The 26,429-nt window shown below is 43.3% G+C and overlaps 1 protein-coding gene across 5 annotated transcripts in view; it reads right to left on the bottom strand.

The window, feature by feature from the left end:
* The window catches only part of TMCO4 (transmembrane and coiled-coil domains 4), a 231,302-nt gene that overhangs the window by 112,113 nt on the left and 92,760 nt on the right, over positions 1-26,429 (bottom strand). For all 5 annotated transcript variants that reach the window (XM_030186267.1, XM_030186268.1, XM_030186266.1 and 2 more), the window contains 3 exons: positions 9,498-9,595; positions 7,100-7,243; positions 3,011-3,130 (listed from right to left, as the gene is read on the bottom strand). In XM_030186267.1, the coding sequence (XP_030042127.1) occupies positions 3,011-3,130; positions 7,100-7,243; positions 9,498-9,595 (362 nt within the window). The remainder of the gene's footprint in view (positions 1-3,010; positions 3,131-7,099; positions 7,244-9,497; positions 9,596-26,429) is intronic.

Here is a 26,429-nt window from a genome sequence, read left to right as displayed (position 1 = left end):
AATGTGAAATTTCTGCTCAGATTGAGGATCTTTATTCATTTTATATCAGTATGTGTGTGGAGCGGAACACATTGGAGGGTCAGTGGGTACTTCATTTATATTACATTGGCAGAGAAGAAAGGAATGGGTGTTAGGTAGGGGTATACTATGTACATAAGTATTGCCATACTGGGAAAGACCAAAGGTCCATCAAGCCCAGCATCCTGTTTCCAACAGTGGCCAATCCAGGTCACAAGTACCTGGTAGAAACTCAAACAGTAGCAACATTCCATGTAGAACCCCAAAGAGTAGCAAGATTCTAGAATTCTAAAGAATAACAAGATTCCATGCAGAATTTCAAAGTGTAGCAACATTCCATGTAGAACCCCAAAGAGTAGCAAGATTCCATTCAGAATCCCAAGTACATAAGTATTGCCATACTGGGAAAGACCAAAGGTCCATCGAGCCCAGCATCCTGTTTCCAACAGTGGCCAATCCAGGTCACAAATACCCGGCAAGATCCCAAAAATGTACAAAACATTTTATACTGTTTATCCCAGAAATAGTGGATTTTCCCCAAGTCCATTTAATAACGGTCTATGGACTTTTCCTTTAGGAAGCCGTCCAAACCTTTTTTTAAGCTCCGCAAAGCTAACCGCCTTTACCACATTCTCTGGCAACGAATTCCAGAGTTTTAATGGAGGATCAGGTGTGTATTGGGGACACTTGCTTTGGAGACTGGGTGAGATGGACATCATGAATGAGCCAGACCTAGTGGGGGGGGGGGGGGGGGGGGGGGGAGGGAAGGAGAAAAAGAAAGGGCTGTAAAAATCATCTGATGTAAGTGAGGGAGAGGATTAGGGCTAGGTGGGACTCTTTGGCTGTTTCGAGGAAAGAAAGATGTGAGAGCACCCTGGCTGAACACTGGCCAGCTACATTTAGGATTGCAATGAGCACTCAATATTACCAACTAAGGCGGTAATTTTAAAAAAGCTGTTTCTCAGGGTAAAATTGTATTATACACAGAAACAGCTTTTAATAAAATTGTCCAGACTGTTTGTGCATAAGTTGATCCAACCATAGCAGGAACCTGAGGTCAGGTTGGGGAGGGATTGGCATTTATGCATATACTTTATAAAATACATGCAATGGATATAAAATAAGCCTGGAATTTTTTTTTTTTTTTGGGGGGGGGTGGGTCCCAAACAGCAGTTGTAAATATATGCAGATATTTTCTATGGGCATGATCTAGACGGCTTGTTAAAATTACCCCTGGTCGTTTCCTTGCCCCAACCATGCCTCTGGGGCTACCCACATTCTTTGCCTAGCTAAATTTAAGGGCCCAGCTCGGGTTAATTTCTATAGGGCCAGTAGATCAGACAGTGCAACCTCTTTGTTAGAGAACTTTTGCTCCAGTAGCAAGAGTAGGCGGAATCAAGGCCTGATAAAGCAGGAATTTCCCAGATAATCTGCAAATGAAGATCCGTGAAAAGAAAGCTTCTTTTGAGTCAGATTTTGCATCAGCTGCAAATTCAAGGAGGCGGCAGAACATTTGGGAAAAGAAAAATTGGTATTGACAATGATATTTTTCTTATGTGATAGCAGACATTGTTCAGTGGGAGCTGATAACATCCATTTGCTAGAACAGTCAAGTAGTACCATAAGATCTAGAACAGCAAAACAGGAAATGTGTTCTATTTAAGAAATTTGCTCGAGTGTGCCAGGGTTCTTTAACGGATCAAATAAACTGTGAAAGAGAAACAGAAGAAAATTTTTTTCATCACGTTTTATAAGGATAGGAACTGGGGTTTCAGAAATATCACCACATAATAACTTTCACTGTGAACTGTTTCACTAGTTTGCTTCCAAGCTGAAGCGGCAGATGGGCCTGGCATATGGCACAACAACATTTCAAGGGATCCACTTTAACAGCGCATCATGTGCTTACAAATATTCAACTTGTAGGTTTCTTGTGGGCTGATAATTCACCTACGCAGCAGTCCTTCTGCCAACACGACGACATGCATTCATACTGCTGGCACATCACAGAGAAGCTGAAGTTGCAATCCTCTGCATGTGAGATCACATTTATACTGTGCAAACGATGATGAGTTTATTTATTGGGATTTATTAACCGCCTTTATGAACAGATTCACCCAAGGCGGTGTACAGAAGGTACAGTTTAATATGTGGAGTGGAGGAGTGGCCTAGTGGTTAGGGTGGTGGACTTTGGTCCTGAGGAACTGAGCAACTGAGTTCGATTCCCACTTCAGGCACAGGCAGCTCCTTGTGACTCTGGGCAAGTCACTTAACCCTCCATTGCCCCATGTAAGCCGCATTGAGCCTGCCATGAGTGGGAAAGCGCAGGGTACAAATGTAACAAAAATAAAATAGATACTATTGGAGATTCTACATGGAATGTTGCTACTATTGGAGATTCTACATGGAATGTTGCTATTCAACTAGCAACATTCTATGTAGAAGGCTGCGCAGGCTTCTGTTTCTGTGAGTCTGACGTCCTGCATGTACGTGCAGGACGTCAGACACACAGAAGCAGAAGTCTGCGCGGCCACATTGGTGATCTGCAAGGGTCAACTTCTACATGTAATTTGTTGCTAGTGGAATAGCAACATTCCTTTGCTGGCGGGGGACCCCAACCCCCACTAGCCGAGGTCCTCTTCTTCTCGCAAAAGGCTTCCTTCTGTTTCTGACGTCTACGTGCAGGATGTCAGAAACAGAAGGAAGCCTTTTGCAAGAAGAAGAGGACCTTGGCTGGCGGGGCTTGGGGTCCCCCACCAGCCAAGGCAGGCGACAGTGGCGGCGGGGGGGGGGGGGGTCATCGGCAGGGGGTCCAGGGCCAAATCTACGGGGGCCCAGCCCCCCTGGTCCCACGTAGCTACGCCACTGAACAGCACAAACTCCACTGTGCGGGTCACTCAATTCTCAAGTGAAAATCCTAGTGCCCTGCTGAAGCAGGTGGTGGTTCGCTCACTTGGTGCCAGTCATTTCTTGGCTCGTACCCTAGTCTTACCATATTTGCCAGTGCACAGCCATCCGGTGATTGCTATGCTGATGTGAAGCTGTCTGCCCCCTGTCAATGGCAAGAATTCAAACTCTTCAATGGCTCCCACTCGTTTCTTCATCTTGTAACCTCAAGGCACAGAAAGCACAGTATCAGGATGGGTTAGTAGCATGGACTACTCATGACATCAAGGTTAACTTATAATTGGAACATACTCATCACATTTCAAAGTAAAATATAGTGCAAGTCAACACATGAAAAAAAACAACTGAGCAACAGATAAACTTTCCAGGGGGCAAATTTCAGTCTCCCTCAGCAACTGCCAATCTACAGGAACAAGACATGTAAGCTTGAAGTGGTGTAGCCGCCTAAAGATTAGAGCACTGGGCTCCGTATATGGATACAAGACTACAGCTAGGACATAGGCACCATTTTGGAGGAGGCGCTGAGCTGGGTAGGAGTGGAAGAGTCCACTATTATATAACAGGGGAAGCTATTATTACATTGTGCTTTTTGAAACAATGACCTACTAAAATAGCTGGGCACTGTCACTTGAAGGCCCAAAGAAGCCACTCCAAAAGGCTTGTTTCAGCAAGCCTTCTAGCTTCCTATTCTGTAAGTGGTCTTCTTAGTCACTGCCATAACAAAGGAGTCCACCCTGAGAAGCTGCAATTTCTCTTTCTCCTCTGGAAGCAACTGGTAGATGTAAGCAATGTCTCTACCCATTCTCAGCCCTGCATCCGGTGAGACTCATTTTGCTGTAATCAGGTCTTAAATGTCTGGATGCATCGGGAAGGCCTTAGGAGGCCCTCTAGGCCCACTCATGATTGACGAAGATGGAACTCCTGACTGGAAAGCACCGCTAATGCCTCAGTACTTTTGGGTCATCCCCCTCCTCAGGAGGGTGCTCTCCTTTCTCTAACAGCTCCTTCAACGATGTCTTCATCAGATAAGGAGGGAGAAGCAGAGACAGACCTCCAGGGAGTGGAAAGATGAGGCTAAATGAGATCTCTTAGAAGCCATAGGGGCAGTGGGGCAAGAAACTGAAGCACTTTGCAGCAACTCTGACAGTCCTTATTTCATTAAATAGGCCAGGTGTAAGAACAATACAAACTCCAAAGATCCCGATGCAACTGAATGCTCTGTTGGGCCCTGAGGTTGTAAAATGGCGGCTGTGCTCTGTGCATGATCAGAGAGAGGCTGTATCTCACTGCCAGTCAGCCCCAATAAAATGGTGCCTGTTCCCATACTCTCCTGCATCAAACTGAGCACCAGCTATGCTGGAGAGCCTGAAGTTCCTGGCATATTCGGATGCTGCGCCAAATGCGAAGACGTGCTGCCGTCGACCATTTCCCCCACATCCCGTAGGATTCCCAGCTTGCACGCACTGCAATGCCCCGCCATCCAGTGGGTCCCACAGCAGAGAAAACACTGAACTGCCTCCGCAGGGTTCACCATTCACTGCCACTGGAAAAAGCGCAGCACAGCACAGTCCCAAACGATGAGGCAGGATCCCTCCCTTGCACCAAGTAGAACTTGCAGCCCTCCAAGCAGTTCTATGTCAATTTTGGTCAGACTTACCGTTGTCAGCTGCTCCCCCCAAGGCTTGCAGTCTTAACCAAATGAGAAAGAATCAGGACAGATATCTGTCCTATGCTCTCCAGTAAACCTCTTTCCTTCTCCCTTTTTACATTTTTTTTTTTATTTTCAAGGTGGTTGTGTTGGAAAAGGAGAGCTCCTCAGGAAACAGGGGAGAGGTGAAGGAAGGGAAGGAAGGGAAATTCGCAGGGCACCAGAGACAAGAATCTGAAGAACTACAGATATGACTCCGTAGACTCAAGTCACCCGCAAAACTCAACTGGGGACCAGCTGACCAACTGGATTAGGAGTAAATCACTCAGAACCAGAGGCTGAAAAGTGTGTCCATCCACCTGCTGGAGATAGAAAATATTGAGGATCTGGACTGGATGCCAAGAGAGATACATCTCGGCTCAGTTTTAAGTTCTCTATCTCCACCGGCTCGTTGATGGAGACATCTAACCCATAGATTCTGGAATAGTGGGAAGCTACATAATGGGAATATTTTATCAGTTTAAGAGAAAGCAACCAAGAGGGTGGCTCTAGAAGAAATAGTACCAGTACAATTCTCTAGAAAAATAGTTAATTCCCGTCTCCCAGTAGGTATGAACACAACCACTTCCACCTTGGCCATATTCTGTACCGAGGTCTGACTTGAAACATGGCAAAGTTTAGACAACATGATTTGCTCAGATTGAGCAGTACACAAAACATCTTTGTAATATCTTCTAAGTAAAATGTTTTGGGAAAATAAAGGTGACCGTGGGAAGTTTAACAGTTATTCTTCATCAACAGATTTTCCAAATTCTCAATTTTATGGTACAAATTAAGACTGTCTTTAATGGCCAAAGTCCCAACTGACTGAAAAGAAGAGGTTTAATACACATTTTTCTTTTCTCTTTTGCTTCCTATAGAACTGGGCTACATAAGTGGTTTTCTACATATTTAAATGAAGCAGTGTGGTGACTACTATTGACTAATTATTTTGGGCTTCTTGCCCTTCATCTAACATCAGAGTGGGAACAAGCTCAGAGCCCTTCCTCCATCCATTTCTTGATGTTGGTGACATCAGGAGAGTAAATATGTCAGGGGCATAGCCAGACTTCGGCGGGAGGGGGGTCCAGAGCCCGAGGTGAGGGGGCACCTTTTAGCTCCCCCCGCCATTACCGACCCCCCCCCCGCCAACAACTTTGATGACCCCCCTCCCGCCGCCAACCCTCCCCCACCGCCGCTGTCGCCTACCTTTGCTGGCGGGGGACCCCAATCCCCGCCAGCCGAGGTCCTCTTCTTCCCACGAAGGCTTCGTTCTGTTTCTGACATCCTGCAAGTTGTACATGCAGGACGTCAGACTCACAAAAACAGGACGAAGCCCCAGGCAGGACGTCAGAAACAGAATGAAGCCTTTGCAGGAAGAAGAGGGCCTCCTCGGCTGGCGGGGATTGGGCTCCCCCGCCAGCAAAGGTAGCCCACGGTGACGGCGGGGGAGGGTTGGCAGCGGGAGGGGGGGTTGGGAGGGTTGTCGGCAGGGGGGTTCAGGGCCAAATCTATGGGGGCCCAAGCCCCCCCCTGGCCCCACGTAGCTACGCCTCTGAGCTGTGTAACTAAAATGGGATGTTGAGGGTCAAGAAGCTTGATAATGTTGCCGATGCCTTATGACATTCTAAGCAAAGATGAGTGAAAAATCTTGCACACAGAATTTTATTCAGGTTTCTTGTGATATGCAAAGCCCCAAGGCACATATTTTAACAAAGGATGTGATTACTTTGTGATGAATTATAACTATTCCCTATTGAAAAAAGTGGATCTTAATATTCCCCTGATCCTTCTTATCCCATCTGCCTTCGGTCTCAGATCACACCTACGAGACTGTATTAGGTAAGTGTGATCCACAAGACAGATTAAGTGTCCTGAGAATCTTAGAAATGTTTAATGTCCTTTAAAAAAAAGTAATCCTAGCTACACTAAAAACCCATCTGTTCAAGCAAGCTTACCCAAATGACCCAAACTAATCCTATGAACCCATCTACATAACACATATCCAGGAGACTACGACAATGACCCAGACTACATCTCCTACCAAATTTCCCTATGCTTTTCATGTATCCCACCCCCCCTCCCGCCTCCTCTACCCCTCCTCCAATGCTCACCTACCCCTTGCTCATACCTCTCTTACTCCCTTCACTCTTGCCCATCTCTACCTACATATCTCTTTTATTATTCTGCTTTAGTTAACCTATTTTCTCCTTATCAATTCTCTGTAATCCATACTATTACGTAAGCCGCATTGAACCTGCCTTGAGTGGCAAAGCGCGGGGTAGAAATGTAATAATAAATAAATTCACTGCCTTCTTGTTAATGACATTCATTGGTCTTTATAGCCTTGCGTCTCCTTTCTGTCCTTCCTTATATTTTTACACTTTGTGGAATGAAAAGGCCGACCCTCCTGCTATGGCTAAAACCCTACATTCTCAGAGTCCTTTCAGATGTTGCTGCTATAGTATAGCCATGGTCTCTCCTTACCGGTCAAGCCAGCTCCGGCAGCTCCAAACAGTGATGCCATGATAGCGATTCCAGCTGTGGAGCCCAGTGCTGCTGCTCCTGCGCTCCCAATGATTGTGGCAGCTCCAGCAGCAACCAGAGGGGCTGCAAGTCCTCCTGTCAGACCTGAAAGTAGAATCTCTTAAAGGTCAGACTCTGCCAACATAAAACATGCAACATAACCTTGTTTTTGTTGGTGTTTATAAGCATAGTCAATGCAAATAATCTACAGAGGCAGTTGGACTGAGGGTGGTTTTAAAATGATGCATAGTTAGAAACATAGAAACATGACGGCAGATAAAGGCCATATGCCCCATCCAGTCTGCCCATCCTCTGTAACCCCCAATTCTACCTGTTCCTAAGCCATCCCACATGCTTATCCCATGCCTTTTAAAATTCTGAAACAGTCCTCGACTCCACCACCTCCACCGAGAGGTAATTCCACGCCTCCACCACCCTTTCTGTGAAATAATACTTCCTTAGGTTACTCCTAAGCCTATTCCCTCTTAACTTTGTCATATGCCCCCTCATTCCAGAGCTCTCCTTCATTTGGAAAAGGCTCTCTTCCTGTACATAAATGCCCTTCAGATATTTAAACGTTTCTATCATGTCTCCTCTCTCCCTCCTCTCTTCCAGCGTATACATGTTGAGGTTCATAAGCCTGTCCCTATAATTTTTGCATTCAAGACCGCTTACTAATCTCGTCATTCCACTTTAAATACATTTTTCATTCCACTTTAAAGAAACATAAACATATAGAATCTCACACGATTTTACAGTCTCAAGACCGCAGCAATCTTGTATTGCTATCTCAAAGTAAACAAGCAAAGGGCTGGATGCCTCATGCTTGGAGCGACCCCAAGGCACTGTTTCAGGCTAAATCATGCCCAAATTGGAAAGTTAGTGAGGTAAATGTTAATGTGCAGTGGGTACTATTATACTTCATGCACACTTATTAAAGGAACTCTATGCAGTCTATTCATGTCAGCAAGATGGATGGGGAACCTTTGTTTATTCATAATATACCTTTTTAAAATCAATTACATAATAAGCCCAGGAGCACATGATTCATTGTCGAGTATCCTTGAAAGATACTATTGAAACAGAACATTTAGGGAATCCAGTAGAGAGGTTTCAACAATGCTTAAAGTAAGCCAGGTATGCATGAGAGAGCAGGATAAAGGATGCACATTATCCCCTTCAACTTCTAAACAGCTTGTAGATCCAAGGAAAAAACACAATCTGAAGTGTCTGTATACAAATGTTAGAAGCCTAAAGAAATAAGACGGAAGAGTTAGAGTATATAGCACAAAATGATCAATGAATAGTTAAGCTCTGGAACTCTTTGCCAGAGAATGTAGTAACAGCGGTTTGCATACCTGGTTTTAAAAAAAGGTTTGCACAAGTTCTTGGAGGAAAAGTCCATAGTCTGCTATTGAGACAGCATGGGAAGCAACTGCTTGCCCTGGGATTGGTAGCATGCAATTATTTATTGCATTTGTACCCCACATTTTCCCACCTTTTTGCAGGCTCAATGTGGCTTACAGAGTGTTATTATGATGTACTCATTACATGATCTTGAATACAATCGATAGTAGGCTGGAGGTAGATGGGGATTTAGATGGGAAGGTGTTGGGTAAGGTCATGTGAGAGGTGTTCTTTGATGAACCTGAGAGGTTTAAGGAATGGTTTGTTTCATTAAGGATGTTACCATGACTTGGGTTTCTGCCAGGTACTTGTGACCTGGCTTGGCCACTGTTGGAAACAAGATACTGGGCTAGACGGACCATTGGTCTGACCCAGTATGGCTATTCTTATGTTATGGTGGAACCCGATGTCTCTGCCATCCATGGCTCCCACTTGATTTGGCCAATGGCTCATTGTACTGAGTGGTAGGATATGAACTCCCTGCCATCCAATTGTTGGCCTGCTTCTGCATTCCTCTTCTTTTTCCTATGTATATATTTATTTGTACAAAGATAGACCTAAGTGAATGGATGGAAGGATGGACAACAGACTAACCCTTGACAATAGGTGACCTCACTTTAACAAAACACATCTAAAAATGAGGTAAAGTCATGTGATTAATCCAAAAATTGGTTTTGGCCCACTAGTTCCACCTTGCTCAGAACCAGTGGTGGGATTCTGGCACCATGAGCTTTTATTACAACTACTCAGGGATTTGTACTCCCTCCCCTCCATTTTAACAGTCCCACCTACTACTACTACTACTTAACATTTCTAAAGCGCTACTAGGGTTTTAAACTGAGCTAGAATACTCTTGTTCTGTAATGGAATTCTCATCATGGCCATCAGTTATGCCACTTCACCAGCACCACCCTGGATATTTTTTTTCAACTCAAGTTGAATTGTTACTCACCTATTACGGTACCACCCCCTACAGTTGCCAAGCCAATTAAGAAATATCTCTTTAGCTTCTTCCTGGTCTCTTTTTTCTTTCGGGATGCGTCTACAGTCCTGTGAGGAAATTAAAGTTAATTGCAACAAAAATGGCTTTGTCTCCTGTTTCGAAGGCTGGAATTAAACTACATTTCTGTCGCTATCCACCATTAGAGGACTCCAGAACATGCCAGTCAAAAGTACTGTTAGTGAATGCTTGTAGTCCCTATGATCAAACTTTGCTACCTTGACAAAAAGTATTTCATAAAAGTTCAGCAATAATTAAGACTACAGGAAAACCTTTTTGGCTGATCAACCTCTTTCCTAACCTATTTAATTTCTCTTCCATTAGCTTTGCTGCCGTAATCCAATGTTGCATAGTCCGTGGACTACCACCCTGCTAAAAGGGCCTCAGCAATGGAGAAAGGTGACTCATCCAGGTAACAAATTCTGCAACTCAGGAGGTGATGATTCTAGTTAGCAATATCGATACAGTCTTTCTCATTTAGAAGCTTAAACATGAAAGCAGTCTGGTGGCTGAGAAGGCAGATAGCTAACTACTCAAGGCTGTACTAGTCAGGGGTTGCCATGACTTCCTCTGTCAGTTTCCAAGCCATAGCTAGCCAGAAAAAACAAAACAAAACAGAAGGCCTGTTTCAGACATCAGAATGCAAATCATTTAATTTTTTAAAAAATGTATTGTCCATTAAGGATTCAGACCAGCCAAGTAGCATATATGTCAAATACATATTACAATGTCCTATATGAAAAACATGCTAAAAGATCAAGGGCCCTGTTTACTAAGCCACGCTATAGGCATGCTTTAGCGCAGGCTAAAAGGTTTATGCGCCTATAGCTTGGCTTAGTAAACAGGGCCCCAAAAATGCACATCTCAATTGTACGTGCGTTCAGTAGGAGGAAAAAAAAAAGAGGCCACAGAAAAAGTGGAACCGCTGAACCACAGCAACAAGAAAAATGACAATACAAAAGAACGATGGCAAATAATTAAAACTGATAAAACTTTTATTAACAAAATAATACGAGAGCGCCAACATGGCCATGGTTCTTATTGCCCTGATTCAACAGTACCACGTTTTCCTTTTGGTTCGATATGTTCAGTAAGTGTAAACCAGAACTGAAATTTCTACTACATTTTATGCCCTATGGTAAATTTTGTCCACGGTTTGTTTTATAAAACAAAATAAGGAACCCCCCCCCCCCCCCACCATTAGATTTCCTTTAGCTTAGGGAATTCAACATTATAGAAGACAGAGAAAAAGTTACTTACATAAAATGTCCATCCTTACAGGACAGCAGATAAGACAAAAATAAAAGAATATCTTGTTTACGTAAAGCACTATATATATATATATATATTTATTTACTGCCTTTTTGAAGGAATTCACTCAAGGTGGTGTACAGTAAGAATAGATCAAACACGAGCAGGAGGCAATTAGAGCAGTAAAAATATTCGAACAACAATACAAAGTATGGCATGGTATACTGCTTGCAATGACAACACAATTTGAACTAGAACATTATAATTGTTAGTGAAGGGTAAGGCAAAGTTGTAACGTATAGATGAGTAAGAAAGTAGGAAGAATTTGAAAGTAAGGTGACTGATTTGAAGAAAGTTGCACGTGAGGTCAGAGAGATGGTTAAATATCATGGTTAAATACCTCTTTAACATTGCTTTTGACTCGTAACCACTTGTAACCACTCGCCTCCACCTACCCTCCTCTCTTCCTTCCCGTCCACATTAATTGATTTGATTTGCTTACTTTATTTATTTTTTGTCTATTAGATTGTAAGCTCTTTGAGCAGGGACTGTCTTTCTTCTATGTTTGTGCAGCGCTGCGTATGCCTTGTAGCGCTATAGAAATGCTAAATAGTAGTAGTAGTAGTAATCTCAGCTAGGGTAGGAGTGGATAGACATGTCCCGCTGCAGTATGTGCAGCCCGAGTCAATCCTTGTGTGTGTGAGTGAGACTAACAAGTTAGTTACGTCTTCCATTAAAGACTTGGTTGAAGAGCCAAGCTTTCACCTGCTTCCTGAAGAAGAGGTAGTCTTTTGTTAAGCGGAGCCTTTCAGGCAATGCATTCCAGAGTGTAGGGGCTACTCCGGAGAAGGCTCGCTTGCGGGTATCACATCGTGTAATGTCTTTTGGAGAGGGTATAGTTAGTGAAACTCCTTGGGAGGACCTTAGTATCCTTGGCGGTGTATGGAGGATCATCCTATTCTTCAGATACTCTGAGCCATTTCCGTTTAGGGCCTTGAAGATCAGACATAGTTTTAAACTTAGCCCTGTATTGTACTGGTAGCCAATGAAGTTTTTGCAAAAATGGTGTAATATGGTCACGTCGCTTGCAACCTTCTACGAGTCTTGCTACTGCATTCTGAATCAACTGGAGCTGGTGCAGGCCCTTTGTAGTCAGACCACTGTAGAGTGAATTGCAGTAATCCAGTCTTGACGTTACCATGGAATGCACAACTGGGATAAGATTTACCTTCTCGATGTAAGGAGAGAGGCAGCGTAGCTGTCGCAAATAGTAGAAGCAAGACTTATATACAAGACTTTTCACCTTACTTAGGGGCCCTTTTACAAAGACGCGTTAGACTCTATGCATGTGCAGCTCATGCCAAAATGAGACTACTTGCATATAAATATAGAAACACAGTCTTGAAATCAGTAAGCATTAATTGATCGTTCTTACAGGAGGAAAACGCCTCAAGAAGCACCTCTTCCGTATTTTAACAGGAGGAGGGCTAGGGCTTCTTCATCATAGGCTAAAAACCTCCTTCTCTAAATTGCTTGCATACTTAGCAGATAGAAAAAAGCACTGCCCAGACAAAATTACTTCTCTTCTTTGCAGAGAACACTCTGCTTTAACGTAATATAAAATTACTTAATTTTGGACCGGTATACTGGCCTTCTTCAGCCGTTACTTAGACCGTGGTCAACAGGACCCGTTTCGCCTCTGCTGCTTCAGAACCACAGGTCTCCAGTAAGTCCGTTCATTCTACTGCCAGGCTATCGCTCCTCTCGGCGGTAATTTCAGATTTACAGCACACCTGTAACACCTGGATTATTTATTTCCTCCCACACGCGGCATTTCTGGTGGTAATCGGCAGTTGGCACGCATCGACCAGTTACCACACGTGTTGTGTGTGAGCCCTGACTGCTAGATCAATGGGTGGCATTAAGGGCTCAGGCTGGTTTTAGGTGCATGCGGGTTTCAGTTTTACCGCACGCCCTTTTCCTTTCCCATTAAAAAAAAAAGCCCTTTTTTGCAGATGTGGTAAAAAGGGGCCCAGCATGCGCCCAAAACATGTGGCTACACTACCGCAGCTTAGTAAAAGGCCCCTTAAAGCAGATCAATCACATGTTTTCCTGCCTCTGAGAGGGTGGTATTAAGATTTTATAAATACATAAATTGGTTGGAGATACTCAAGGTCAAGAATTGCCGACTGCTAGTGGCCAAGTTTGACCACGGTTTTGCTTTTTTTTTTTTTCCATCTTGCAAGCTACTGTTACCTTTACCCCAAAAATACAACATATTTAACAAACATATAAAAAAATATATGCTCCTGCAATTTTGGAAGAAAAGTCAAGAACAACTAGGACTAGGGGGCATGCGATGAAGCTACAATGTAGTAAATTTAAAACAAATCGGAGAAAAGTTTTCTTCACTCAACGTGTAATTAAACTCTGGAATTCGTTGCCAGAAAATGTGGTAAAGGCGGTTAGCTTAGCGGAGTTTAAAAAAGGTTTGGACGGCTTCCTAAAGGAAAAGTCCATAGATCGTTATTAAATGGACTTGGGGGAAAATCCATTATTTCTGGGATAAGCAGTATAAAATGTTTTGTACATTTTTGGGATCTTGCCGGGTATTTGTGACCTGGATTGGCCACTGTTGGAAACAGGATGCTGGGCTTGATGGACCTTTGTTCTTTCCCACTATGGCAATACTTATGTACATTTGTAGTACTGTATGTGTACAACGGTACACCCTCTGTACAATGGTACAGTCTGGGATGCAGTTCTTCTAAATTCCAAGCAGACCTTGGGTCTCGTTTTTGAAAGAGAAAAAGGTCCAAAAAGTGTCATAAAGCACCACTTGGATGTTTTTCTTCTCAAAACGTCCAAAAATCGGTGTTTACAAAACCTATTTTGCAGATGTTTATCTAATGCGATTCGTCTGCAGTGCGTCCAAATCACAAAGGGGCACATTGGGGGCATTTCGAAGTCAGGATTAGAGCATGTTTAACATTTGGATGTTTTACACCTATAATGGAACAAAACAAAAACGTCCAGGACTAAATCCAAGACATTTGGGTCTAGACCTGTTTTCAGAACAGACAATGTTCTAAATGACCAGATGACCACTTGAGGGAATCAGGGTTGACCCCCCCATTACCTCCCCCAGAGGTCTCTGACCCCCTCCCAAACCCCAAAATGTAAATAAAAATATGACTTACCAGCCTTTATGACAGCCTCACAAGACAGGTCTATTAGAGCAGCATGCAGGTCTCTGGAGTAGTGTGCAGTACACAGTGGGGGACCCAGGTCCCTATCTTCCTCTACCTGTCACACTTGTGGTGAAAACTGTGACCCCTTCCAAACTCACCAAAACCCTACTGTACCCACATATAGACGCCCCCCTTCACCCACAAGGGCTATTGTAGTGGTGTACAGTGGGGGACAGTGTGTTTTGGAGGGCTTAGGGGACCAAATAAGGGCGCAAAGGTGAAAGGTACACCTGGGAGCATTTTCATGAAATGCCCTCTAGGGTGCCCACTGCTCTCCTGGGATGTCTGGGGGGGGGGGGGGGGACAGTCTACTAAACATGCTAGCTCCTCCTATGTCCCAATGGCAAGAACCTCTATGTTTTGCACTTATTTGGGTTATTTCTTTTTCAAAAATGGACCAAAAAAAAAAACACCAAAATGTCCAAAGCAAAAAACCTTGTTTGAAACAGTATTTTTGAAAAAAAGATAAGATGTTTTTTCTTTTTTCAAAAATGATTATTTCCTATTTGGATTTTGGACGTTTCGTGCAAAATGCCCAAAGTTGGACCTAGATATCCTACTGAAAATGCCCCTCCAAGTGTCACAGAAGGTACAAGTTAGCAGTAAAATAACATGTCTTAATAGTAGCTCATGTTGGTAAATTTCCCCTCTAAATGTTGCAGCTCCAAATACGTTTCACTTGGCTTCAATAAATCACAGATATCTTGTTCACTCTATCAACAGCCCAGTCTCATGCAAACTTCACCTGTACTAAATCAGCAAAGATTATTTAGGTTTTAAGTTGTCCTTGGTTATTGGAATTTACCTAATCAGCTCTGCTGCTAAGCACAGATCTGGCACTCATCTACAAGGGCTACAGCTGAACTTTGACTTTCGATAATTATAGTTCCTACCCAAGATTCTGGAAACAACCAGGTCACCTTCTCAAGTTACTGCAGACCCAATCAACAATACAGTTTTTAAGATCCCAACAATATAAATGGTAACAATATAAAAACTATTTCAGCAATCAAACACTGAAATGCAGAGTAAAGGATTTCAAAAAAAAAAATAGCGATGGTGTTAAAAGAACAAAGGAATTCCACACTGAACTAATGAATGCTACTTTCCAAAATGTGCACATGTATGGGACAGATCCAGAAACTACCACATAGCCTTGTTAAGGCCCTTCTGGATCCCTTGCAATACCAAAAGAATTTGCTGTGGGCAGGGAAGCAAAACACAAAAGTTACTGCAGAGCAGGGGAGACGCATAGCCTTCTTCCCTTTAAAAAGTCGATTGAAAACAAATGTTATGTGCAGTCTGAAAACAAGACATTTGGAATGCATATCCTTGCATGCTGTATGACCTCAGCTTGTATTTGCTTTATTTTTCTATTTTCATGGTTCAGCAAAGACTTATACCATTAAACAACTGAAAGACTTCATGTTAGAAAAAAACGAAGCTTGAGGGCAAACAACCTATTTTCATTGTATTACTATGTAGCGAATCCTAAGCGACCTCTAGTGGTCCTGCCATTCAGTACTTTCCAGAACTGGGAGGACTCTCCTTTCCAGGGAGGCAATACTAGGAGGAAACTTTGAAATGGGGGCAAAATGACTAGTATAACTATTCAGACTAAAGGCATTGTCCTGTCTTTGGCTGGCAAACCCAATGATTGCCTACGACCTCAGTGATTATCTTGAGGAAACTCCAGTCAGTCAGGTTTTCAGGACATCCACAATGAATATTATTTACTGACCAAGGTCATCACTTACATCCATATATAACTGCATTGGCTCCCAATCAAGGAACGCATTACCTTCAAAATTTGCTCTTTGGTCCACAAGACTATCTACGGTGAAACTCCAGGATACACGGTTGGCTTGATAGATCTTCCCACCAGAAATAGAACTAGTACATCACGTACCTATTTGAACCTCCACTATCTGAGCTGCATAGGACTCAGATATAAATCAACCTATGCATCCAATTTCTCCTATTTAGGCACACAAATATGGAATGCACTACCAAAGACTGTGAAAACGATTTACGACCATCTTAACTTCAGGAGATCATTAAAGACTTACGTGTTTTGCAAGACCTTTCCCACTGACCCTACTTAAATGCTTCAACTCTGCAACACAACATAACCTTAGATCGTATTGGACATTATATATTCCTTATTATCGTTGACCCTTATTGTACCTTATACCCTAACCTTACCTGACCCCTATTTCAATATATGTTTGTTTACCCTACCGGACTTGGCGTTCGCCTTTACGGTATTTTGTAAGCCACATTGAGCCTGCTAATGGGTGGGAAAATGTGAGATACAAATGTTACAAATAAATAAATAAATAAATATATTATTATATCAAACTTCTTTATTAAACATATACTTCAAGGTACCTTGAAGTATATGTTTAATAAAAAAGTTTTATGTAATATATATGGATATAAGTGATTACCTTGGTCAGTAGATAATAATATGTAATCAGATTGGAATTTGGGAACTCAATAAAGATTTGAAGCAATGAATATTATTGAGATCAATTTGCATACACTTCCTCCTTGGTATGCAAATCTGCATAATCATTGTGGATATCCTGAAAACCTGAATGGCAGAGGTTCCCCTAGGACGGTTTGGAAACCCCTCGGCTGGGTCAATACCATACTCCTTAAATATACTAGGAAGTCATGCTGATCTTGTATTCTCAAAGAGATGTAAGGCCTTATATTTAGTGGGGTTTTCAATTAGCCTGGACTGTGTATTTTCTGTATGCCTTGCATGTTGTATAATATTGTAGATCTACCTTGCAAACTGTTTTGAATGGGAAAGGATGGTATAAAATTGTGAGAAATAAATCGAAGTACATAGGGAAGCCAGTTTTGAAAGTATCCTTGGGGCTGCATGTAGTTCACCTAACCCACTCTAACCCTGTCCTTTTTCTCAGCAAAGGATATGAACAATTTTCAGAGGGGACTTTTTCCTTTGGGTTAATGTTTGTTTACCTATATATGTCCCTGTGAAAACTGACCCCAAATATATTTCGTTCTGGTGGCAGCTCAGCTCCATTCATTTTAATGTAAACTTTTAAAAAAATGAAAACAATTTTTTTTTCTTTATCTGAAAATTCCCATTATGCTGTCCTTTCTCTTCTCATACTTTAGCTTAGAAGAGTATTGGTCTGTTTTTAATTTTCACACAAACTTTCTGATACTTTGGATTTCCTCTCTAATTTATCTTCTTCAGGTATGCTTTAGCCCTCATATCACTTATGATTAAATTGTTTCAGTGTAGTATCATGGGGTAATGAATTAACCGACAATTTTCCACCTGCGACAATGAGCAGACTGTCATCCACAGGGGAAAAAAAAAGACTACTTAGGGTAGTTACAAAAACAGAGAAAAATGAAGACTGATAAAGACCATATGGCCTATCCAGTCTGCCCATCCATGCCATCTATTCTCCCTATCACTCCCGTACAGATCCTATGTCTTTGTTCCAAGCTTTCATGTAAGTCACATTGAGCCTGCAAAAAGGTGGGAAAATGTGGGATACAAATGCAAAGTAACAAAAAGCTTTGGGAGCAACTCCGCTCAATTATATGAAATAACAGCTCAAAGATAGCGGAAAAAAACAATAAGTTGTGGGATATGAATATTAATCACGGAGGGGGAGAGGACCTCAGACTCGTGCCAATTTCTGATCAATAAGATCATAACAATATAGTCACCTTAATGTAATCACTGGTCCTCTAACACCAACCTCCTCCTGAATGTTTCATACATGCGCTTCTAGCATCCAATGCCTATAAATACTAACAGCTTGTTGGGTTTGTACTACAGTTTGGTGTTGCTGGGTTCTCTTTCCCTGATGAAGCCCCAGTTGGCGAAACGGGACCGTTGGGGAGGCCCGTAATCAAAGCAGCAAACAAGCTAAGTAGCTGTGGTTTTTGTTATTTAGCTGTGACATATGGTATTTATAGGCATTGGATGCTAGAAGCGCATGTATGAAACATTCAGGAGGAGGTTGGTGTTAGAGGACCAGTGATTACATTAACGTGACTATATTGTTATGATCTTATTGATCAGAAATTGGCACGAGTCTGAGGTCCGGATACAAATGCAACAAATAATACTAATAATCAATTTGAACTCTCTTTACAGTAATTCATTCATGCCGTCCCACCCTCACCCCTACAGAATGCTTATAGAACATGTGCTTCTAAACTGTACACATGACTTTTAGCACTGAAAAAAATGCCCCAAGGTGCTGAAATAAAATATAATATTAAGGGTATCTTTGAGGATGCTATTTATTATACGGTTTCCTCGTGTATTTGCCGGCTAGAAATGCTGACCCGTCCTCAAGATTATATCTCACCTTGCACTACCCCAGCTGGAAAGGCTGTAAGCATGGATCTATTCAGGCGTCAAGCTTTCCCTTCCTCAGCGCGCAACTACGGAATGCACTTCCTAGAGACATCACCAGTCTGGTAGACTACCTTATCTTTCGCAAGGCGCTGAAAACGCATCTGTTTACCAAAGCACTTTCACCGAGAACACTGTAGGACTTCGGCCTATGCCAGCTGGCGTATGTGGATCCTGTTTAGTCCAATTCTTCTGTATTGTGATATGTCACATAGTCTTTCTTTTTTTGCCATACTACTCTATTATTCTCATTTGTATCTGTTATCGCCCAGAGTTCTCTCTCTGGCTAATGTAAGCCACATTGAGCCTGCTTGATTGTGGGGATAATGTGGGGTATAAATACACTAATAAATAAAATAAAATTAATATGAAAAGCTACTCTAAAAAGTATTATTCTAACTGAAGATATCCTTTTGCACACCACTCTAGGGGCTTCTTGGTGAAAAGACGAGTAGCCTAGTGGTTAGGGTGGTGGACTTTGGTCCTGGGGAACTGAGAAACTGAGTTCGATTCCCACTTCAGGCACAGGCAGCTCCTTGTGACTCTGGGCAAGTCACTTAACCCTCCATTGCCCCATGTAAGCCGCATTGAGCCTGCCATGAGTGGGAAAGCGCAGGGTACAAATGTAACAAAAATAAAATAGATACTATTGGAGATTATACATGGAATGTTGCTATTCCACTAGCAACATTCCATGTAGAAGCCTGCGCAGGCTTCTGTTTCTGTGAGTCTGACGTCCTGCACGTATGTGCAGGACGTCAGACTCACAGAAGCAGAATCCTGCGCGGCCACATTGGTGATCTGCAAGGGCCGACTTCTAATGGAATAGCAACATTCCATGTAGAATCTCAAATAGTAGCAACAGTGGAGGAGTGGCCTAGTGGTTAGGGTGGTGGACTTTGGTCCTGGGGAACTGAGGAACTGAGTTCAATTCCCACTTCAGGCACAGGCAGCTCCTTGTGACTCTGGGCAAGTCACTTAACCCTCCATTGCCTCATGTAAGCCGCATTGAGCCTGCCATGAGTGGGAAAGCGCGGGGTACAAACGTAACAAAAAAAATATATTCTCAAGTTTTAATGCAGCAACACACCAAGAATAAGTATTTCTGACAATTCATTTAGCAATCAAAATCCACATCATTACGCCTCCCCTTTTAATTCTGACATTTATTTTACTCCAGAGGAAATACTGGTGTTTAATGTTGCCAAGTGCTTCCTACCTGATCGTTCTTACTTATTAACCATACAAAACTGAGAACACCGAGGTTGCTGGTCCTGATCGCAGCTCCATAACACCGCTAAATGTAAATAGCAAAGTGCAGAACCAGAGATAGATGTAAAAATAATAGGGGTTATGGCCACAATAACAACACAATCAGATCTGTTGAAGATAGTCAGGTGCCCCAGGGTAAAAGTAAACATTAGGAAGTATATAAAAAAGAACAACTCTGGAATTCTTACATTAAATGGCACTGGTAATGAGCTCTTTGTTTTATGAACTTGAACGAGATACTATAAACCAAAAAACGGAGTGCTGGAAATAAGAAAACATGATTTATCTTGTTGCCGTGTCTGGATCACATAATTTTTTTTTTTGGGGGGGGGGGGGGGGGGGGGAGAAAATGTTTCCTCCTGCTTCTCTGGGCTATTTTATTTTATTTTTTTATTTTTGTTACATTTTTATCCTGCGCTTTCCCACTCATGGCAGGCCCAATGTGGCGGGCAATGGAGGGTTAAGTGACTTGCCCAGAGTCACAAGGAGCTGCCTGTGCCGGGAATCGAACTCAGTTCCTCAGGACCAAAGTCCACCACCCTAACCACTAGGCCACTCCTCCACTGTTGCTACTATTTGAGATTCTACATGGAATGTTGCTATTCCACTAGAAGTCGGCCCTTGCAGATCACCAATGTGGCTGCGCAGGCTTCTGCTTCTGTGAGTCTGACGTCCTGCACGTATGTGCAGGACGTCAGACTCACAGAAACAGAAGCCTGCGCAGCCTTCTACATGGAATGTTGCTAGTGGAATAGCAACATTCCATGTAGAATCTCCAATAGTATGTATTTTATTTTTGTTACATTTGTACCCTGCGCTTTCCCACTCTTGGCAGGCCCAATGCGGCGGGCAATGGAGGGTTAAGTGACTTGCCCAGAGTCACAAGGAGCTGCCTGTGCCGGGAATCAAACTCAGTTCCTCAGTTCCCCAGGACCAAAGTCCACCACCCTAACCACTAGGCCACTCCTCCACTCACTAGCACAATCAAAACTGGCCTCTAGGCTATAGTGCTGTAGGGCACTGCCTGGACCACTATTTTAAGCCAAACTGACATGAATGCTGGTGTCTGCACAGCATTATGGACCTAACACTGCATGCTTGCCAGCGGCTGGGGCTCTTCAGCTTGGAGAAAAGGCAGCCGAATGATAGAGGTCTATAAAATAACGAGTGGAGTTGAACGGGTAGATGTGGAGCGTCTGTTTACGCTTTCCAAAAATACTAGGACAAGGGGGCATGCGATGAAGCTGGAGTGCAGTAAGTTTAAAACAAATAAGAGGAAAAGTTTCTTTACTCAGCGCGTAATTCGACTCTGGAATTCGTTGCCGGAGAATGTGGTTAAGGCGGTTAGCTTAGCAGAGTTTAAGAAAGGTTTGGACGGCTTCCTGAAGGAAAAGGCCATAGAATGTTATTAAATGGACGTAGGGAAAAATCCACTATTCCTGGGACAAGCAGTACAAAATGCTTTGCTCCGTGGATCTTGTCAGGTGATTTGTGACCTGGATTGGCCACTGTCGGAGACAGGGCGCTGGGCTAGATGGACCTTTGGTCTGTCCCAGTGTGGCGATGCTTATGTCTTCCTGTGTGAAAAGGATTCTGGACTTACTGCTGGACTGGTCACTGCTGGAAGCAGGATGCTGGGCTAGATGGACCTTTGGTCTGTCCCAGTGTGGCGATGCTCATCTCTTCCTGTGTGAAAAGGATTCTGGACTTACTGCTGGACTGGTCACTGCTGGAAGCAGGATGCTGGGCTAGATGGACCTTTGGTCTGTCCCAGTGTGGCGATGCTCATCTCTTCCTGTGTGAAAAGGATTCTGGACTTACTGCTGGACTGGTCACTGCTGGAAGCAGGATGCTGGGCTAGATGGACCTTTGGTCTGTCCCAGTGTGGCGATGCTCATCTCTTCCTGTGTGAAAAGGATTCTGGACTTACTGCTGGACTGGTCACTGCTGGAAGCAGGATGCTGGGCTAGATGGACCTTTGGTCTGTCCCAGTGTGGCGATGCTCATCTCTTCCTGTGTGAAAAGGATTCTGGACTTACTGCTGGACTGGTCACTGCTGGAAGCAGGATGCTGGGCTAGATGGACCTTTGGTCTGTCCCAGTGTGGCGATGCTCATCTCTTCCTGTGTGAAAAGGATTCTGGACTTACTGCTGGACTGGTCACTGCTGGAAGCAGGATGCTGGGCTAGATGGACCTTTGGTCTGTCCCAGTGTGGCGATGCTCATCTCTTCCTGTGTGAAAAGGATTCTGGACTTACTGCTGGACTGGTCACTGCTGGAAGCAGGATGCTGGGCTAGATGGACCTTTGGTCTGTCCCAGTGTGGCGATGCTTATGTCTTCCTGTGTGAAAAGGATTCTGGACTTACTGCTGGACTGGCTACTGCTGGAAGCAGGATGCTGGGCTAGATGGACCATTGGTCTGACCCAGTGTAACTATTCTTATGTTCTTATGATGCAGCCTTGGCTTTGTAGGCCAAACGTGAACAGACACCGACTTGTTTTACTACTGTGATTACTAAACTGCTGCTCAAGAACAGCCACTACCAGTAAAGACCAAACGCTGCATTCTAGCGTAAACTCAGTAGTATCAGGCCATGTGGAGCATATCTACATAAGAACATAAGAGTAGCCATACTGGGTCAGACCGATGGTCCACCTAGCCCAGTATTCTGTTTTCCAAGCAGTGGCCAAGCCAGGTCACAAGTACCTGGCCGAAACCCAAATCTGCCCGATTGATTCTGCCAGCATCGCTGTGCTGTAGCGCAACCAATCACAAAGACAGTTTACCAAGTTATTGGTATTGAAAATTATTTAATTGCTTTGCAGAGATACAGACTTCGCTTTTGCCATCATTTTGCTTTCCGCCATAAATTTAAGCATTTCTGCTTTGCCTGATACTTTCTATTGCTTGGAATACTGCCATTGCTTGACAATAAAGGGCATATCATTTCTAAGCTGCCATACTTGGTAGTACACCTGTAACCCACGGGCTTTACTGACAACTGCAATATCTTGATGTTTCTGCTCGTCAATTCTGGAGGCGGCTTGAGCTGGATGAATAAACATTGCCTTACCATGCACAAGCTGTTTCCTGGGACAGGACTTCCCTGGCAGACATGCTTGCTGCTGCAAAAGGCTGTAAGGTTGTTATAATTCTTCCAGCATTGGTGTGGTCAGAAACATTTCTATTGCTCTCTGAAGGGTGAGTCAGACCAATTTGGTACGTTGGGTATATTTTATTAGAGAATTATTTGGTACTTTGGTTTGTTTATCTAAGACATAATTATTAATGATAAGATAGGATTTCCAACAAACTTGAGGTTAAATTGTTTATGCTGTACACTGCCATGCTAAATAAACCATTATTTTTACAGAATCTGATCTTCGCTATCTTTTTTCTCCTTGATTTAGTAGTTCCTTTCTGTCTGTTTTTGTGATATTGAAGAATTAGTAACATAGTAAATGACGGCAGATAAAGACCTGTACGGTCCATCCAGTCTGCCCAACAATATAAACTCATTTTACATGGTATGTGATACTTTATATGTATACCCGAGTTTGATTTGTCCTTGCCATTCTCAGGGCAGAGACCATAGAAGTCTGCCCAGTATTGTTCTTGTACTAAGTTCTGAAGCTAATGTCGAAGCCCCTTAAAATTTACACTCCAGCCAATCCCTATCTATTCAGTCACGATCAGGGCGTAGACCGTAGAAGTCTGCCCAGCTCCCATTTTGTTTTCAATTACTGGCGTCGCCGCCCAATCTCCGCTAAGATTCCACGGAACCATTCCTTCTAAACAGGATTCCTTTGTGTTTATCCCATTCCATTACCGTTTTCATCTCCACCACCTCCTGCGGGAGGGCATGCCACATATCCACCACCTTCTCCACGAAAAATACTTCCTGACATTAGTCCTGAGTCTGCCCCCCTTCAACCTCAATTCATGTCCTCTAGTTCTACCACCTTCCCGTCTCCGGAAAAGGTTCATTTGTGGATTAATACCTTTCAAATATTTGAATGTTAGAATCATGTGACCCCTGTTTCTCCTTTCCTCAAAGGTATACATGTTCAGGTCAGCAAGTCTCTCCTCGTACGGTTTGCAACGCAAATCCCATACCATTTCCGTAGCTTTTCTTTGCACCGCTTCCAGTCTTTTTACATCTTTAGCAAGATACGGCCTCCAAAACTGAACACACACAGGTCCTGAATTCCCAGTCTTGTCTTTATATAGGTCACTCAGGGAAATCTGTTCTGTTGATCTCTGGTGTTTGACTTTAGCTAGGCTATCACTGAAGAATCTCCACCTGGTACTTATTCTGCTTCCTCCTCTGCCTGAAGTTGGGTGTCCACTTCCTCTTCCTTGGGACCCCTGTGCAGCTTCTGAGCACCCGAAGGCTCAACTCAAGGAAAGGGAGCTGTTATAGGTTAAGGTGCACATCTCTGGTCACTGGTGCTCCCCTCAAATTGACCTAGCCATGGTAATATCTGAAGACTGGCATGGAGTCAGGAGATGCCCTGCTCCTTGATTCTCCCCATGTCTCTCTTGTCCTGCTGCAGTTTCTTGTTCTGCCATTGCAATGATGATGCATGCAATCACTGATGTGCAGAGAAAGGTGTGAGGTTTTATCTTTAGTCAGGCTGCAGCCAGCTGTACTCAGCATAGCACCCACACAGGTCGCCTTGGACCCTGCACCTGTCTCAGATGCCAAAGGTGCCTTTCTCCGATTGCTCTTCAGGGAACTGAAGTACTTGTTGCACCATCATAAACGAATTATAAACGATACCTTGTGATGACACTGAACTCCTGATCCACTGAGGAAAGAAACGTTGGATTCACAGTAACCCTTATTACAAAAGGATCTGTGCTCTCGCCTGCTCAAACAAGGGGTAATGTCAGTACACTGAGCTCCTATTTCCAAGCCAAGGCGGTGATAAGTCGGACTGAAAAGCCTTTGCCAAGGTGATCTTATACATCCTTGTCAATGGAAATGACCAACTGAAGAATATGCTACTGATTTCAGAAGGTGGGGGCCCAAGTTCCAGCTAGTATTTATGAGCCCTTATGAGGCAGCTGAAAATGGTGTGTTGGATCCTTTAAGGGAGGACTTATCTCAAGCAGTGGCATCTCCTACCACCACTGGTGTGTTCTGCCTGCTTACTCTTTTTTTTTTTTTTTTTTGGGGGGGGGGGGGGGGTAAGGAAGTCATACTGGCAGTGGGAGAAGAGGGACCAATTTAGCATTAGCTCCTGTCTCCCCATACCCACCTCAAACTAGACCTATGCCCATCACATTGGATGGACTAATTCAGTTAGCCATATAGATTGACTCCTGCAAAGGGAATAGAGGATGAAGAAAGCTAGATTTTACAAATCCATCTGGGTAACACCTGTAGCCCCTCTTCCTAGTAAAGCTTTAGGGACTATGTCCTCAGAGGAACCCATGCAAATTGGTGCCATCAGTTTAGCCCCTGAGGAGAGACCCACCTAGGTGGAAAAATGTTTTCTCCATTACCAACTCATGCAGGGTTTACTTATCCATAACCATCCACTGGAAGGGGCAGTTAACCTTGATCTGGAGCCTTCTGCATTCCGGAGCAGCAGGCAAGTTTACTGAAGTAATAATGGCCTATTGTTAGGGATCCTCTGAGAAAACTTGTCCAATCCAAGTAGTGACTTTATGAAAGGTCATTAATCAATAGTTTAGTTAGTGCTGTCATTCCTGACGTGAAATTTCAGTGGGCTGTCTCCATTGGAATATATTCACTCATGTATCTATAATGTCAGAATGCAGGCTCTAGAAAACTGAAGCGTGGGAATGGGCATGCTATTCAGGCTTGTGCTGTGGATCTAATAGAATTGTTTTACATAATGCCACTGGTATGCGGAGCTCAGCACATGTTTGCAATACACCTTCTGCCAAAGAACTTTCAAGCTAAAAGGATCTATTCATCAAAATGCATTATTTATTTATTTTATTTGTTGCATTTGTACCCCACATTTTTCCCACCTATTTGAAGGCTCAATGTGGCTTACATAGTACTGTCAAAGGCGTTTGCCCAGTCGGTGAATAACAAATACAAAGTTGTATAGTGATCATATGAGGTATAAGTGGAGGGTCGGAATGGATGAAGATTGCGTGATGTCCTGTTCGATCATAGTCATGCTGTGTTGGTAGGTGAACAGGGTTACGTGGGGTCGTTGGGGTAGGCCTTTTTGAAGAGGTTGGGTTTTTAGTGATTTCCTGAAGTTCAAGTGGTCGTGGATTGTTTTCACAGCTTTTGGGGAGCCCATTCCATAGTTGTGCGCTTATGTAGGAGAAGCCGGCTGCGTAAGTTGTTTTGTATTTCAGTCCTTTGCAATTTGGGTAGTGTAGGTTTAGGTAGGATCTTGACGATCTTAGACCCCTCGGAGTTTTGAGAGAGTTTATCAGATGGTGATAATAAGGACATCAATGGAACTGAACTGTATGATGAACTATGTGCCTTTAAAGATCTGTTTAAGACCGAATTGTGCCATTTTCATAATCCTTTTGAAACTCTAAAATTTGTTCTATCAAATAGCCTTCCCATTCCCAAATGTGAGCATCATTCTAAGAATATTGCTGACAATTCCTGTCAGTGTGGCAAGTGGTGAGCGATCATTTTCACGGTTAAAAATCATATTATTTGCGATCAAGTATTTGTTCAGCAATCC

The sequence above is a fragment of the Microcaecilia unicolor genome, chromosome 13 (genome assembly GCF_901765095.1).
Source record: "Microcaecilia unicolor chromosome 13, aMicUni1.1, whole genome shotgun sequence".
NCBI lineage: Eukaryota > Metazoa > Chordata > Amphibia > Gymnophiona > Siphonopidae > Microcaecilia > Microcaecilia unicolor.
This window is presented reverse-complemented; position numbering and strand designations above follow the sequence as displayed.